This window comes from Silene latifolia, chromosome 3, assembly GCF_048544455.1.
Source record: "Silene latifolia isolate original U9 population chromosome 3, ASM4854445v1, whole genome shotgun sequence".
Lineage (NCBI taxonomy): Eukaryota > Viridiplantae > Streptophyta > Magnoliopsida > Caryophyllales > Caryophyllaceae > Silene > Silene latifolia.
Window position 1 is genome coordinate 139,736,509 of NC_133528.1, and position 16,119 is coordinate 139,752,627.

The window sequence follows — 16,119 nt, forward strand, 5'->3', positions numbered from 1 at the left end:
AGTTGGAAGAACAGCCATGTGAGAAGGAGAGAAATTAGCAATAGCGTGTTTAACTGAAGTACATTCATAGACTCCATCAGTTACTCGAGCTATAGTACTATACAATCATTTTTAGGAGCCATTGAGGTGTAACGAGATAATGTTGTAGGGGAAAATAGTCCTTTTTCTCTAGAGAGAATTGGGGGATCTCCCTCAAGCATCTGAAATGTATCAAAACAATGAGAAATAAAACGGAAAGACTAACCACTCAAAACCGTGATTATGCATGAGCTCACCTCATATAATATCATGGCGAAAGAGAAAACATCAACCTTTTTGTCATATTTCCGATGCTTAAAATACTTCAGGAGCCATATAACGGTCTGCTTTCACAAACAGTAACAAATCCAATAATAATGAGTACAGATGAAAATAAAATCCCATTCAGTTCAATAGTAAGATGACCACTTACAACTCCTGTTTCACCAGTCATTTTGTAGACATCATGAGCATGCTGAACACGAATAAGCTTGCTAAGTCCAAAGTCACCAACCTTTAAGTGGTCTGCACTTGAGTTGACTAAAAGGACATTCCTGAAATTATTGCCCGCAAAACATGAACAAAGTTGGTGTAAGAGTGTAAGACACATTTACTTTCAAGTTGAAAGCGACTACAAACATGCAGACTAGCTATATGTAGCATAGTAAATTTGAATTGGTGCAAGCAACTCTACCCCCACGTTTTTTATTTCCTTTGATAAAATATTAAAAAACCTATTAAAATAACAACAATGCACTAACCTTGGCTTTATATCGCGGTGGATGATGACATTCGGTTCATTACGAAGATAAGCCATGCCCCTGAGAAGAAAAAAATATAAGCACATGATTGGATTAGGTTTGTTGAGGTTAAAAAATAATCTTAGCATCAGATAGAAGAATAATAATAACCATCGGGTTGAAGAATTAAGGACAAATATTAACAACAGCAGCAACAAACACCAAAGTGCCTCGACAGTTTCTGCCTACGGTCGGGAAGGGAGGTGTATTTATGCAACCTTACCCATTTTTGAGCATGATATTTAAAGCAAAATCAATAAGCATAAATCTCACCAAAGTGGACTCCAAGATACCTTGCAATGTCCATCGCAAAATTGATTGTTGTGGCCGGATTAAGAGCTCCTTTTTCTTTCAGGTATTGATGTAGATCACCCTAACATATTAGTGAGAACACTCAGTAAGAATACAAACCAACCTTAAAGACAACATTATTTTGCCAGTGGGAGAGAGCACTAAAATTCAGCTGAATACAAAATCGCATACCCCTCGTAAGTACTCATTAATCAACATCAAAGGCTTCTTCTCAGTAACAGCTCCAAGGAATTGAACAATGTTAGGGTGACGAAACTTCATCAGCAAGTTGACTTCATGCCTGAAATCCTGACTGAAAAAAGAAATAATTGGGAGAAATTTCAGCATGTATAAAATTCATAGTTAAATCATGAGTAATGCTACTTAGCCATAGAAAGATTATGGGTAACACATATCTAACCCATTATAATTTGAAATTCAAAGAAAACTCAACCAGGCCAATCACAAGTTATAAGACTAAACTCAACGAAGTCCAACTAAAATCTCCTGCCAACAAACAAACTCCTTGCGAGTTACATTTTCATGTATCTAGCATCTTTCAACCCCAATTAATCAATTATATGAACTGCCTAGTTTGTAAAATGACAAATTACTGATAATAGTACACAAAAATCTCCATTAGTTACCCATGATCAAATTAAAACGATTAAACGAACGCACAAACCATGTACATAGTCATATCCATAGGTAGATTTTGAAGAGCGATAAAGTTTCAAATCCATATACAATAACATTATTCATCGGTAGCTAACTCATAAATTTGCCCAATGATCTCCGTAAAAATAGAACTATAATTCACAGCCCCAAATCAGCCTAATAATTTATCAAAACAAGTATGATTGATTTGGGGGTTAGAGTTTCGAAAATTCACCACCCATATTAATAAAATTCAACAAAAACTTTAATAAATTCTGACAAAGGTAACATGAATCGTAGTTCCTAACCCTAAATTCAATAACCCTAATAGATCCCAATTTTCAAATTAGATGACAGAAGTTTGCACAACTTGAATTATCAACCCTAAATTTCAAATAAAATAACTCTAAATAATACCGTGGGAGGGGCTGGTGGAGGAACTGGAGACGCGTTGGCGTTGGCGTTGGCGTTGGCGACTGGAGTGTCGATGTTTTTGGGGGTGGGTTTTGGAATTGGGGGATTGAGGGATTGACGATATGAATTGTGAGGGATTGAGGGGTAGGAGCTGATTTTAATCCAGGCAATTATTTTTGTGCGCCTATAATTTCTAATGTAGATGTACATAGGTTAAATGTTAGATACGATGTACTTGACTATTATATAGACATGGGTTTTAATAATATCCCATGTCCATTAAAATCAGAAATAATGGACATATGTTTTCTAACGCAACTGATGTACATATAATTATAAATACATCAGTTTTTTGCAAACAACTGATGTGTATAATTTGTACATCAGTTTTCTAAATAATCAGATGTCCATCAACTGATGTCCATAACGAGTTTTGTAGTAGTGCACATCAGTGACGTACACTGTAAGGCATAGAACTCCTAGCTCGGGGTGAGTCCTTGAGCAAGCCCGGTCCAGGGTTAAATGGATGAAAGGCGTCACAGGTCTTGTGGGACAAAAGACCATTTGTGTACTAGAACTGTTGATCAGGTGGACCCTTATCAGATTGGGTGCCACAGGTCTGGTGGGTCCTTTCCAAGTTGGATACCAGAGACCGTTTGTGTTCTAGGATTCTGATGTGACGGACCCGGTCCAGGGTATATTGGATGCAGAGGATGTTCGATATGCATGTGTAGCAAATTCCCAAAAAGGGCACAAGGACATGCTAGTTCAAGAGCATGTGAGGGCACTCACTTGACCAGGCGGTGACATGTGGTGCAAGACATGGCTCGTGGTAGCATGGTGTGTCGGCTAAGGGGAGGTTATCAAGACTTGTGATATTTCGGGTGTCTAGAGTTGGGGTTGTAGAGTGTGGGAGTAGGGATGACAATGGGTGGGATATGGATAGGGTGGAGTCATATCCATATCCATATCATATTAATTTATGGTCACCCATATCCCACCCTCATCCATGTAATATTTCTTCATCCATCCATATCCATATCCACCGGGTGAAGCGGGTGGAGCGGGTACCCGTTGGATATTTTCACAGCTTATAAAATTTAAAGATAATACTCCCTCCTATTCACTATATTCTTCCCCTTTCCTTTTGCACAAGAAATAAGAAAGTGAATTTGGACCACACAAAACACACTACCCACATGCAATTTAATTTGGACCACACAAATCAACCCAAAAAGGAAATAAGGAAGAAAACCCGAATAATCCGAATAAGGAAATATGGAAGAATATAGTGAATAGGAGGGAGTATATCGTAAAAAAATTACGGCGATAAAATTAAAAGGCATACATAATTCAAGTAACAATATGTGTTAGCAAATAGCAACCCAGTATATATCCAACAACAAAGTGTCTTTGCAAAGCAAGTGACCATACAAATACGCTACGCCAACTACAAAGAAACCACCAACGCATTATATTATTTATTAAACTAACAAAAGTAAGTTATTTTGATTAGTGAAAATAACAATATCCACATAAACACAAGTTTTACTTTCCCTAAATAATAGTATGGTATTAAAATTAAGTAAAATTTCTGATAAAAAAAATATACTTTTGAAGGGAAATCATTAACGGCCTAAATAATTATTAACTTTATAAAAAATTAATTATAAATATTAATTTCGGATATCCACAGGGTGGTTAAGCGGGTAAGAGACGATAATCCATATCCCACCCTAAATTCACCCATATCCATATCCTACCCTAAATTCGAAAAAAATTCATCATCCATATCCCACCCATTTAATTTCGGGTGGATGGATATCCACAGGGTAAGGGTGAGACTGCCATCCCTATGTGGGAGTCCTCCATGGAGGTCAAGGTCCGAGTCAAGATGATGGTCCTTGGTTTGAGAGGAGGATTGTTAGGGTGCAAACTCATGTCCCACATCGGTAGAATAAAGATGAAAGCTCATCTTTATAAGTGTCTACAAAATATAATAGTACGAGTCCTTTTGGGAAGGAGCCCAAGAGTAAATCCGTGAGGGCTTGGCCCAAAGCGGACAATATCGTACTATTATGGGTTGTGGACACAGATGCAACAGAGGCCCAACACGGGATATTCACGCTTCCGCACAACAAGTATCTAGTCATAAAAGAGCGTGTTCAGGAAAAGAAAGTGATCATTGAACACATTAGCACAAAGTTGATGATTGCAGATCCCTTGACTAAAGGCATGTCAATTAAGACTTTCAAGGATTATGTAGTGAGAATGGGACTTGGTTCCATTATGTAGTACATTCATTAAGTTTTTTGTAAGAAACTTTTATTAAGTTGGATATTTTCTCTTTTGGGATTTATATGCACATATTTATTAAAGTTATGTTGAGAAATATCATTTTGTTTGAACCTTGAGTAAACATGGGGTTTACTTATTAAGTTACATGTGTATGGTGTGAGTGACTTGATATATTGTGATACATGGAAGATTAATTCTTGCTCTAAGAGAATTCGTCGCCATGATCCATATGTTGTGTCTCTTGTTAATTGGACCAAGTGGGAGAATGTAAGATATTTCCATAAATCAAATAAGTATTATATTAATATTTAATTAAGTTATTTTATGGAAACTAAGTTGGTCCATTGTATGGTGGAATTTACCTAGGATTTTGTTTTCACTATTGTCTCCCATAAGTTACCACTCACAATTTAGGAAACTGTCCCGTTGACTCTTTGATGGCAAGAGTCTATATAAGGGGAACATATTTATTCTCATTAAAGTTCACCTAGTCTACCTCATTAAGAAAATACACCATCTAAATTGTGAGGCTGGTGGTTTGGAAACCAAGTCAGATTTGGGCATAAGGATTTGGGTTATTCATTAAGACAGATCAATTATTTCAAGCAATGGCTGGAGGTAAGTAATCGATCTCTTTTATCGCATCCGCATTCAGTTTATACATGTTCATTATGAGACTAGAACATGTTATTTTTAGATTATAAAACTTACGTGTTATGGGTATATCCATCTTAAGACAATTAGTTTTACTACAGACGAATATATCCGTCTATAGTTATAAACAGGTCAAATATGCTTAAAGTGGTGACATTTTTAGGCCCCATCATACAACCTGTTGCTTGTCTTATGCTTGAAATGAATGGATATTTGGCCCGTCTATAACTATAAACGGATATCTCCCCGTCTATAATGAAAATTTGTGATCTTAAGAAAAAAATGTCGAGAATAACTAAGAACTTGTTTTTTTGTCTTATTCATATTATTTGACTCCGTCTTAAGATTAAGACAAATATATCTATCTTAAATGAGAATTGATTTACGAAATACGAGTATATGCTTTTTGTTCTGAAAATACAATTTTTTTATCATAAAGGTAGTTTTCACGCTTTTAAGTTTTACTCCGTAGTTGGTATTGGTATTTACTTTTAACATGCCATCACGCATTTTATTTTATTTTAGTCACTGACTCACTATCTTTATAATACTGAAATTTTTTGTTTTATATTTATGTGTGTTAGCGCTCAATTTAGTTAGGATACTAAATTTATTATTTTAAGAGTGTTTGGACCAATTGCTTAAGAAATAAGTATTTGGGCCTATATAAAGTAATTCATTCAGAAGAAAAACGAGAGCCGAAGAAGAGAACGCCGAATTGGGGGAAGTTTTCAAGCGCTCGAGTGCAGATTTCAGATAACACAAGCGGTTATTTAACCGCTCCCCACTAAGGAGTAGTTACAATTTTTAGATCGTAAAATCTTAGCCTTAGATTAGATTATCATTAACATTAGATTTAGTACGGCGAGCCCTCTAATCATGGAGGTCCGTGAGTCAGTCATCTATCCGAAAATGTTATTATTCCAAAATAACTCAAAACTCAAATTGACCCCATTCAATGGATATGCTTCATTAGAAGCCAAAATATGGGGAATCGAAGCAGGCAACAAAGAAAATGAAGTCTAAAACACCTCTGCTCGACATGTACAAAACTACCGCGATTTTGATACTTATTGCTTGTACGTTTCAATTATTTGTTACTTTTACCCAAATGTAAATACTTGCTACGAGTGTTACCTTAAACTATTGATAATTTTTATCAGGCCCTTCTTTCTAATCAAAACCTTGGATAACGGCTGCAATAATATCCATTCACCTGTGTCCTTACCCCTTAGCTCAAATTGACCCAATCTTTACCTAGTCCGAACTTGCAAAATGTAAGTAGTTCTTTTTTACTCTTAATCTCTAACCCGAAAATAACTGACCCCATTAACCCGAAACAACATGCTTGAAACAGATCCAAACCCAAATAACTGGACCCGAACAAACTCAAAAATATAAGACACCCGAACTACCTCGACTCAAACTATTGTTTCCTTCTCTCCATAACTATAAACCTAATGATAATCTCGGGACTCCGGGAAATCCTGTAACGAAATCTAAAATGTCAGTGAAAATTAATTGGGACGATCGTGTTGACTGATGACTGGTGAGAAAGCTCAATAATTGTTCGCATAAGCCGAGTATCATGGGCATACAATATGGGCGATCTGAATAATGCGATTTCAAAGCGTCTTGCTTGTGACGGGCTAATCCCGTCACAAGCTGAAGACCTCTCACAAAAAGGTAGAGGGGACAAGGTGGGGCACCCTATGTGCTCCCCACTCACCTCTCATGGGTATTTTGTGAAAGAAAATGGTATCCGTCACAAGCTTGTGGTCTTCAATGAGATTTTGTGTTTAATTATTTGTTATTTAATTCCTGTATAATGTATGCAATCTATGGAATATAGTCCGTAGAAGTGTATCTTATTGAAATCTATAAAGTGGTAAGGTTTCATTTTTCAAGAAAGAGACGTGGCGGGACAAGCCTAATAATGGAGTATATCAATTACATAAAGGAGTACAGGACAGTAGAGTCTGAATAACGTGGTTATCTATACATTATTTTAATAGTATGTATGTGAAATTGTGAACTGTACAACTCTATAAAAGGAGGCCATATTATTGTCGAACAAACAACACATTCTCACTTGTTTTCTAAGTAGTGTAATAATATCATCATAAACAAAAATCAATATGTTTTCTCGTAGTAATGTTTCCGCTGTGATTACTGAAATGTTAACTGTAACTGGTTCCGTAAAAAATGTTGGGATTGGTCAAGTAACCGATATTGCATCTAATATTGTGTCAGGCATTCCGCTTAATGTTTTGCCAGTCGGTGCACTCCATTTGGAACTTGTTAGCACACAACTTGATCCACGTATGTTACTACTCTTTGTCTAGTGTTCTAAATATTTATTACGCATGATTATCGACTTTTTCAATAAATTATCGACATTATTATTACGCATGATTGTTCGGGTTGATTTATGTAGTACACTAATTATGTAGTATACACTAATATACAGTTATAATTTGTAACGTCTAATGCCAACTTTTCGAGATTTTAGATCCAGTATATGTAGACCGTACATCCGCGCAGCTAACCACTCTTCTAACATTGTTGTCGCTATGTTTTAGTGCAAAAGCCGGTTGAAGCAACGGCAAAACTCAACGTATTAATTCCAAAGGGGTTAAATGAACTGAAATATGAAGCAAAATTTCATGTCAGTGACAATTTTGGCAAATTGGGAGCAGTACTTGTCAGGAATGAACATCAAAAAGAAATGTATGTCAAAACTATTGTTATTAAGGGCTTACCTCAAGGGACTGTCGAGGTCACTTGCGATTCATGGATCGCTTCGACCAATGACAATCCTGAAAAGAGAGTTTTCTTCACTAATCAGGTATATATATGACTTATTTAAATCTGTAAATGGATTATAATGTGCTATTGAGTTACTTCATACGGAGTGTATTTTATTTTCTATATATGTACTCGATATTTAAAAATGAGTTTGTTACCTAACAATTGTTTTACTCAAATGTAAACCAAGGACTCAGAGGAAAATATTTGTTAAATGGAGTTCGATTTACCTATAGATCGAACCTGAAACCCGATCGAACAAATTGTGCTCCAAGTGACAATCCTTTAATTATATCTAAATCATCAGCAGATCACATAATGATTCTCGACTTTTTTTTTCCCTCTTTTGCTCATTTTTCATCAGCAAATCACATAAATTAATTGTTCTCGTCATTGTGAATTGTGATTGATCTAACTATTCTCCTTGTGATCAAAATATAGGAATGTTATCTTATCTTGATTTATTGATCAACTATGCAAGTACATTGTGTGGTTTCATAGGAGATTTTTTTTTTTTTTTTTTTTTTTCTCGTTTTAAGTCAGAATCATTTGATCACAATCTTAAGAAGCATGAAGGAGTGACATTAATTGCCCTGGTGTTTTTTTTTAGTCATATATTATTCCGTATCTCTTACCTGTTGATTCTGATACATTTGATGAATATTGGAACAAGCAGTCGTACATAACATCAAACACTCCACCGGGACTAATTAGCTTGCGCGAGAAGGAACTTCAAAATATGAGAGGCAATGGTCAAGGTAAACGCAAGTCCTTCGACCGTATTTATGACTATGATGTTTACAATGATCTTGGCGACCCCGACAGCAAGCCTGCCCACCCCCGACCGGTTCTTGGAGGCGACCAACTTCCGTATCCAAGACGCTGTCGATCAGGCCGACCACCCTGCAAATCAGGTAAATTTTCTATTGTTTCCATTTGACTCTACTTATTACGTAGTATACTCCGTAGAAGGTAGCATTTTCGGCTAAAAGTTTTACAATTGAAAAATAAGATAGCAACAAGGGGTAGGTACCACCATATTCACGGAAAATTCATTATCAATAATGATTTAGATTGAAATAGTTTTGAATCAAAGTTGTTAAAAACTTCGACTATCTTTGTTATTATTATCCTCAATATAAGTCTTTGAAATGAAACCCGAGCAATTTTGTTGCACGGGTTTAAAAACTAGTTTTCAATAAGACGGAGAAGGTCAGTTTGGTATACTTAATCCACCCTCAAGTTCTAACCCATGTATTACATATTTACATGTATATATGCGACACAGATCCATTATCAGAAACAAGAATATTCGGCAACTTTTACATACCAAGGGATGAAGTATTCTCTGATCTGAAGACGGTAGACTTTGGGATCAGTGCCCTAAATAATGTGTTGCATTCTGTACTTCCGACTCTAGAGGATGCTGTTAATGATACCATGCTTGGACATTTTAACTTCAGTCAGATTAATGAGTTATTCGATCGAGGAATTGACATGTCCGACATTCAAGATATCAAGTCCTTGTTAACTGTTATGCCTAATTTAATCAATCCAACTGAACGTATTTTTCGTTTTCCGACTCCTGATTTGTTGCAAAGTAAGTAACCAATATTATGTACCTCTTGTTTTTTAATTTACTTACTTTTGACTCGATGTAAAGAAAAACACAAATTCTCATCTAATTCATGTGGATATATGTCTGGTTTTCGTGTGTGTGTAGGAGATCAATTTTCATGGTTTAGAGACGAGGAATTTGCTAGGGAGACTCTTGCCGGTCCAAACCCATCCAGCATTAAACTAGTTACGGTATGATCCACAACTTATAATGACAGAGACAATACTCGAAGGCTAACTCATCATTTATGCTCTATCTGCAATTACATTGTTGAAAATGCAATTTTCTTGGAACATGTTTTTAAAGAATACAGTCAATATACATTGTGTAGGAGTGGCCTTTGATGAGCAAGCTTGACTCTGAAATCTACGGCTCTCCTGAATCGAAAATTACTACTGAACTAGTTGAGGAAGAGATCAAAGGCGTCATGTCCTTCGATGAGGTATTTACTTCTATACATTCTATAGCAAATTTGATCAAACGTAATATGATTGAGACACAAAGTAGACCTGGATAAGGAAACCTCGATATGTCTGAAATAATGTCTTTGTCACTCTCCCCTTAATATCTTGTTTCTTTTTTCATGCCTTCTTTAATGTTCAATCATAATGAAAAACTCTGATTTGTAAGTTTTTTCTTTTCTTTTCGTTTTTTTAATCACAGGCTTTGGAGCAAAAGAAACTGTTCGTACTAGACTATCATGACACACTTCTACCTTTTGTGAACAAAGTAAGAGAGATCGAAGGCACTACCCTATATGGGTCGCGTACATTGTTCTTTCTAAGTCCGAAAGGAACTTTAAGGCCTCTGGCTATCGAGCTAACAAGGCCGCCATTGGCTAACGGGAAGCCTCAGTGGAAACAAGTATACACACCTGGCTATGATGCCACTAGCACTTGGCTTTGGAGGCTTGCTAAAGCTCATGTTCTTGCTCATGACTCTGCTCATCACCAAATTGTTAGCCATTGGTATATTTCCTTGCATAATAATTTAGGAGTAAGCTGAGTTACAGAGATTTTGATTGGTAAATCGGTTTTTGAACTCATCTCTGTTGTTTCCATGATAGGTTAAGGACTCATTGTTGTATTGAGCCTTACGTGATTGCAACGAACCGGCAACTAAGTGCTGTGCATCCAATTTATAGACTCTTGAATCCTTATTTTCGATACACCATGGAGATCAATTCACTGGCTCGTGGAGCCCTTGTGAATCACGGTGGGTTTATTGAGAGCACGTTCTCTCTCGACAAATATTCCATGGAATACGGCTCTTTGGTTTATGACAAAGAGTGGAGGTTCGACCATCAAGCATTACCAACTGATCTAATCAGCAGGTACATTGTTTATCGAGATATTAAGACTTCATGATATAAATTTTACATATGCAGATAATCCTTATGTTTTAATTTGAAGACGCTCTCTTATTATAGCATGCTCTTTACCATACCATATATGGAATAGAAATATTTCGATCACAAACCTTTTACAGGTTTTACAAGTTTGTAGTTACTCATTGTCTTTAATTTTCATTCAATAGAGGCATAGCTATTGAAGATCAGTCATCACCACACGGACTTAAGCTTGCAATCGAGGATTACCCATATGCTAACGATGGACTTCTCCTATGGGATGCTATGAAGCAATGGATCACTGACTACGTCATGCAGTACTACAAAAATGAAGAACAAGTTCAGTCTGATACAGAACTCCAACAGTGGTGGGCCGAAATCCGTGAGAAAGGCCATGGAGATAAGAAAGATGAACAATGGTGGCCTGTTCTTACAACTTCTCAGGTCCTGATTCAGATTCTAACAACTATTATATGGGTAGCGTCAGGGCATCATGCTGCAGTAAACTTTGGGCAATACACTTTCGGAGGATACTTCCCAAATCGACCAACAATTGCCCGAATCAAAATGCCTTCTGAAGACCCAACTGAAGAAGAGTGGAGCTACTTTGTGAAAAACCCATGTAATGTCTTGCTGAAAACATTACCGTCTAGAGGTCAAGGGATTAAAGTCATGCTCATATTGAATGTTTTGTCAAGTCACTCGCCTGAGGAGGAGTATATAGGTGAACAACTTGAGCCATCATGGGCTGAAGATCCAAACACAAAAGAATCGTTCGACAAATTTCATTTGAACTTGAAGAAGATAGAGAGTACAATTGATGCAAGGAATGCAGACCAGAAGTTAAATAACAGAACTGGAGCAGGAGTTATTCCATATGAACTGCTTAAGCCGTTCTCAAAACCAGGTGCTACAGGTATGGGTGTTCCAAACAGTGTTTCTATATAAGCCTTGAGCGAGCTTCTATCGTGCTGGTATTACGGGCCTGAGTACTTACCAAAATAAACAGCGGTTCTATCAGAATCGTACTGAACTTAGTACCACTATGTCATGTAAGTATGGTAGTACTGAGGTTAATTCTACCTCATTTCCTATATTCCTGTGACCTGTAGTATGAAGATCCTCTGGCTAGTCCTTATATTAAACATTGGATCTTCTTGTTATGTTGAGCTTTTTCCTCATTCTGTTTTCGTGTTTATTTGCTTTGATGAAGCAACCTTGGCCTTTACGGCTCAGATGTATGCACCAACGGTTTGCAGTTCAAGTTATCGAATAAAAAAGCGTTATTTCAATTTAGATTATCAACTTCTTCATGTTTATGCTATAAAAATGTGTAGGGAAAGAAATGGAAAAATATCAAATGCGAGTTCTTTTGATAATGTGCCCTTTTTCGTTTGCCATTGTTTGTGGTCTAAATGTAGATTTAGACTTTTAGTTTGACATAGACAATAAGATTTGAAGTCAAAAAATTGATTGAAAAATATCTTAATTGATATTCGTGAGCAATCAAAGCGTCTATAAAGTATAAACCCATGTACCCAAAACAAAATGTCCATAGATCCATAATAGAAACTCCGAGGGAGCAAGGAAGCCAAGGACCCCTCCATTTACCGTATAAATGGAGGTGCATTACTTCTTTAGTGGTCCAGATTTAATTGTGTAGGTTAAATTATTGTAGACAACAGGGGATGTTTTACGATGTAAACGTAACATATGGTTGGATAATATTTGAGTCACAGATACTGCTTTCATTAGAGAATATTTCGATCTTTATAGTCGTGGGCTACACGGGATTTCTCGCATAATAAAACAAGTACACCCTTTGATTCTTAGGTTTAGAAACAAAGAATTATTTTGAGTTTTTTATATTCATTTTGTTGTAGCAAAATGTGCAAGAAAATTGTTGTATTTTTCTCCAAAATACCACCATATCTTATATAAAGAATGAGGTGTGACGGTTTGACCAAAAGACGACACACCCTTTGAATCCAAGGACACATCCTTTTAATGAAAAGACACAATGCTTCACTTATCCTTTCAACGAAAAGACACAACCTTTCAATGAAAATACACAATGCTTAACTTCTAATACAAAATATCATTCAACGCAATTAACAACATCATCATTTCTGATCATAGCACACGAATCATGAAAAACGAAACGATGCCAATAAATATTTCTTTGTTGAAAACATTTCGTAACGATACAAACATTTCTATATAAGTGTGCATTTCACACTCCCGAACTCACATTATAATGTCGTACAGTTACTATACTTTGCACAAATCCCGGGTACACTTAAACGGCCGACAATTTACATTTATATAACCATCATCCCTCTATTTAAATGTAATCCTTGACATTGTCAAGACAATCAAGCTTGTACATAAATGAAAATATCATGAAAATTGAATTTTCACATTAATTATATAGATTCAAATTCGAGATTCAGTGTGTCGCTTAGTATTGAACCCGTCAATTCATACGAATACATAAAGATTCAATACACATAATTTTAATACAAACTCAAAATTTATTTTCCGACACATATCACTGTAGATACCCGAATATGTCGATATTACAATTTACAGAAATTCCGACAAACACACGATAATGTTAGGAAAATATGTGATATCGAATGGATACCGACAAGTATGGAGTTCGTTTTTCGACGTAATTAGCGAACTGAGTTTATTTGAATTTTAATGATTTTTTATTGACTTTTATTTCAAGTTAATTTCAAAGGTTTTTCCGATGTATAAACATTTTAATGATTTAGTTTTTTAATATATTGTTTTTGGCTTATTTTAAAATGTTTTAAGGCCATTATTAATTTTATTTAATTATCATCTTAATTTTCGTTTTTAACGAAGTTTAAACTCAATTTATAACTCGATTTTTAAAGAAAATTTAAGCTTGATTTTGGGTTCGATTTTCGATGCAAACTCGACCAATTCCTAATGACACTCATCCTTACCATCCCCATGCAAGATCCAATTGAAAACCTATTTTGGGTCTCCTATATTCACGTCCCAAACTAACCCAAAACAACCTATATATAGCAGCCCATTTTCGCATGAAACGTCGTCAACACACCATCAACCTGACTTACGAAACCCGATTCAAACTCCACAAAGCACGAATCCCTACTCCCTACTCTCACCTTGATCCCCAAGCAAGAAATATCCTCAAATAGTCCCCATATCATACAAAATAAGGTCTCCAACGGCAGCTACAACACTTTCCTTAAAACTGATCATGATATCTTTCATATTCTATTTTGGTTTCAATATTGTAAACCAAGCTCTAGATCCTTCCATCCTCTCCAATAAATAAACGCCTACATATGTCTTATAACGAATCAATTCATAGCCAAGAACCCTCGAAATTCTTCACAAAAACTTACACAAACAATAGCATACAAACACACACCTAGAAACCTGCCACTGTTGAGACAATAAGAAGGTAATTAAATTAGGTCGAAGAAGGTGATAACTGATATACTTCGTGACAAGCTTAGCAAGAGATTACAAGGTTGGCGCGAAAAGCTATTGTCGAGGGCTAGTAGGGAGTTTCTTATAAAGGCTGAAGCCAATTCACTCCCTACCTATGTAATGAGTGTGTTTAAAATCACGACAAACGTTTGCAACGAGTTTTGTTCAATGGTGTCTCGGTTCTAGTGGGGACATGGAGAGGGTCGCAGAGGCATTCCGTGGGTCACTTGGAAGAAACTGTGTCGACCGACATGTGATGGGTGTAACACCCCGTAATTTCGGACCGTTAATATATTTCGAAAATAATTAATTAATCAAGTAAAATTTGACATTATTGTATTTAAAGTAAAAATAATTCAAAAAAATATAATTTTATTATATTTTGAAGAAAAGTATTTATTTTGATAGTTTCGAAATGTTTAAAAATAGTTTAAACCGTGTAAAAATCTTTTATTGGGGGGGGGGGGGGGAGAAATGACAATTCTTTTGAACGTTGGGTAAACGAATTTGGAAATGGGTCGTATGAGTATTCAATTTTCTTGTAATCTCGTGTTTAAGAACTTTGGCCTTGTCGGAATTTGCGTTTGACAAACGGTTCTAATTATTATCGAAACGAGCCGAAACCGACTCGTAAAATCCCGACTTAAACCCGTCTCCCTCCTTTCCTTTCTCCCTACCCGCGGTATCCCCCTTCCCCTTTCCTCTTTTTCTGATTTTTTTCTTTTGTTCTTCTTCCTTATCATTCCCAATCACCAAAATCACCATTTTCACATAAAATCCAAGCTAATTTGGCCATAACTTCCTCATTTCTTATCGGTTTTTCGTATAATTTATATTTCCGGAATCCTCTCGTCGAGATCTACAACCTGGTATAATTTAATTTCAGTTTTCTTGAAGTTGTTTTAAGACGAATTTTGGCACAAATTCGGTATTTATACTTCTAATTGTGTTTTTATTGTTTATTTAGGTGAAGATTTGGAAGACGAGTTTGGGGACTCGTATATTGTCGAAGATAGGGGATAGTTGCTTGTTAGGGTTTGCTTTTTAAGGTGCTAATTGCTCATTTTCTAGCTTAAGGTAACATATTTCGAGTTACTCGACGAATAATCGTCACAATCTTTGATTTTTGTATGTTTTTGTGATTTTTAATTAAGTAGTTAATTTCACATGTTAAAATGATTGCATGCATGTTTAATCCATGTATTTTTGTTAGTTTTAGTTAACATATTAGTATTGGGAACGATTAATTATGTTTCAGACGGTCTTATACTAAACAAAAATGGAAAAATGGTAGTATTGAATACTTATTGTTGGATTGTCTGCTGAATAGACATTTATATAACCTTTCACATGATAGAATGTTAGCATTTATGTTGGTAAGCTGGACTCTTTGCCCTCTTATGGTTAAGTGGGAGTCTTACTTGTCTTGTGTGGTGTGGGCTAAAGTATTCAAGCTGGGACTAGGTCCTAGGTGAGTATTTCGGCCTTCATCATAGATAGGTCTTTATAATCTTTGACGAGTATATGTTCACTGCTTGATAGCCTTTGTGTTCCTGACTAGTGGATTTATATCCAAGTTGGGGCATGACCTCGTTACTTATTTTGATAGTAAGTGGTCAGCTTAAGTACTAGCCAACCCTTTGGTGGACTCCTTAGGGTACTCACTTTGTTTTAGAAAAATTGTGGGTCTTGGGTGCGGTGGTGTGTATCCGCATGTC

General features: G+C 36.0%; 1 protein-coding gene across 1 annotated transcript; it reads left to right on the forward strand.

Moving 5' to 3' along the window:
* The first annotated feature begins 7,195 nt into the window (after window positions 1–7,195).
* LOC141648178 (linoleate 13S-lipoxygenase 2-1, chloroplastic-like) lies at window positions 7,196–12,202 on the forward strand. The gene is made up of 9 exons (XM_074456670.1): window positions 7,196–7,454; window positions 7,715–7,980; window positions 8,617–8,854; window positions 9,229–9,540; window positions 9,664–9,749; window positions 9,890–10,000; window positions 10,222–10,526; window positions 10,625–10,891; window positions 11,095–12,202. Exons 1-9 carry the CDS (start codon window positions 7,271–7,273, stop codon window positions 11,852–11,854), a joined length of 2,529 nt encoding a protein of 842 aa, XP_074312771.1. The 5' UTR covers window positions 7,196–7,270; the 3' UTR covers window positions 11,855–12,202.
* The last annotated feature ends 3,917 nt before the right edge of the window (window positions 12,203–16,119 follow it).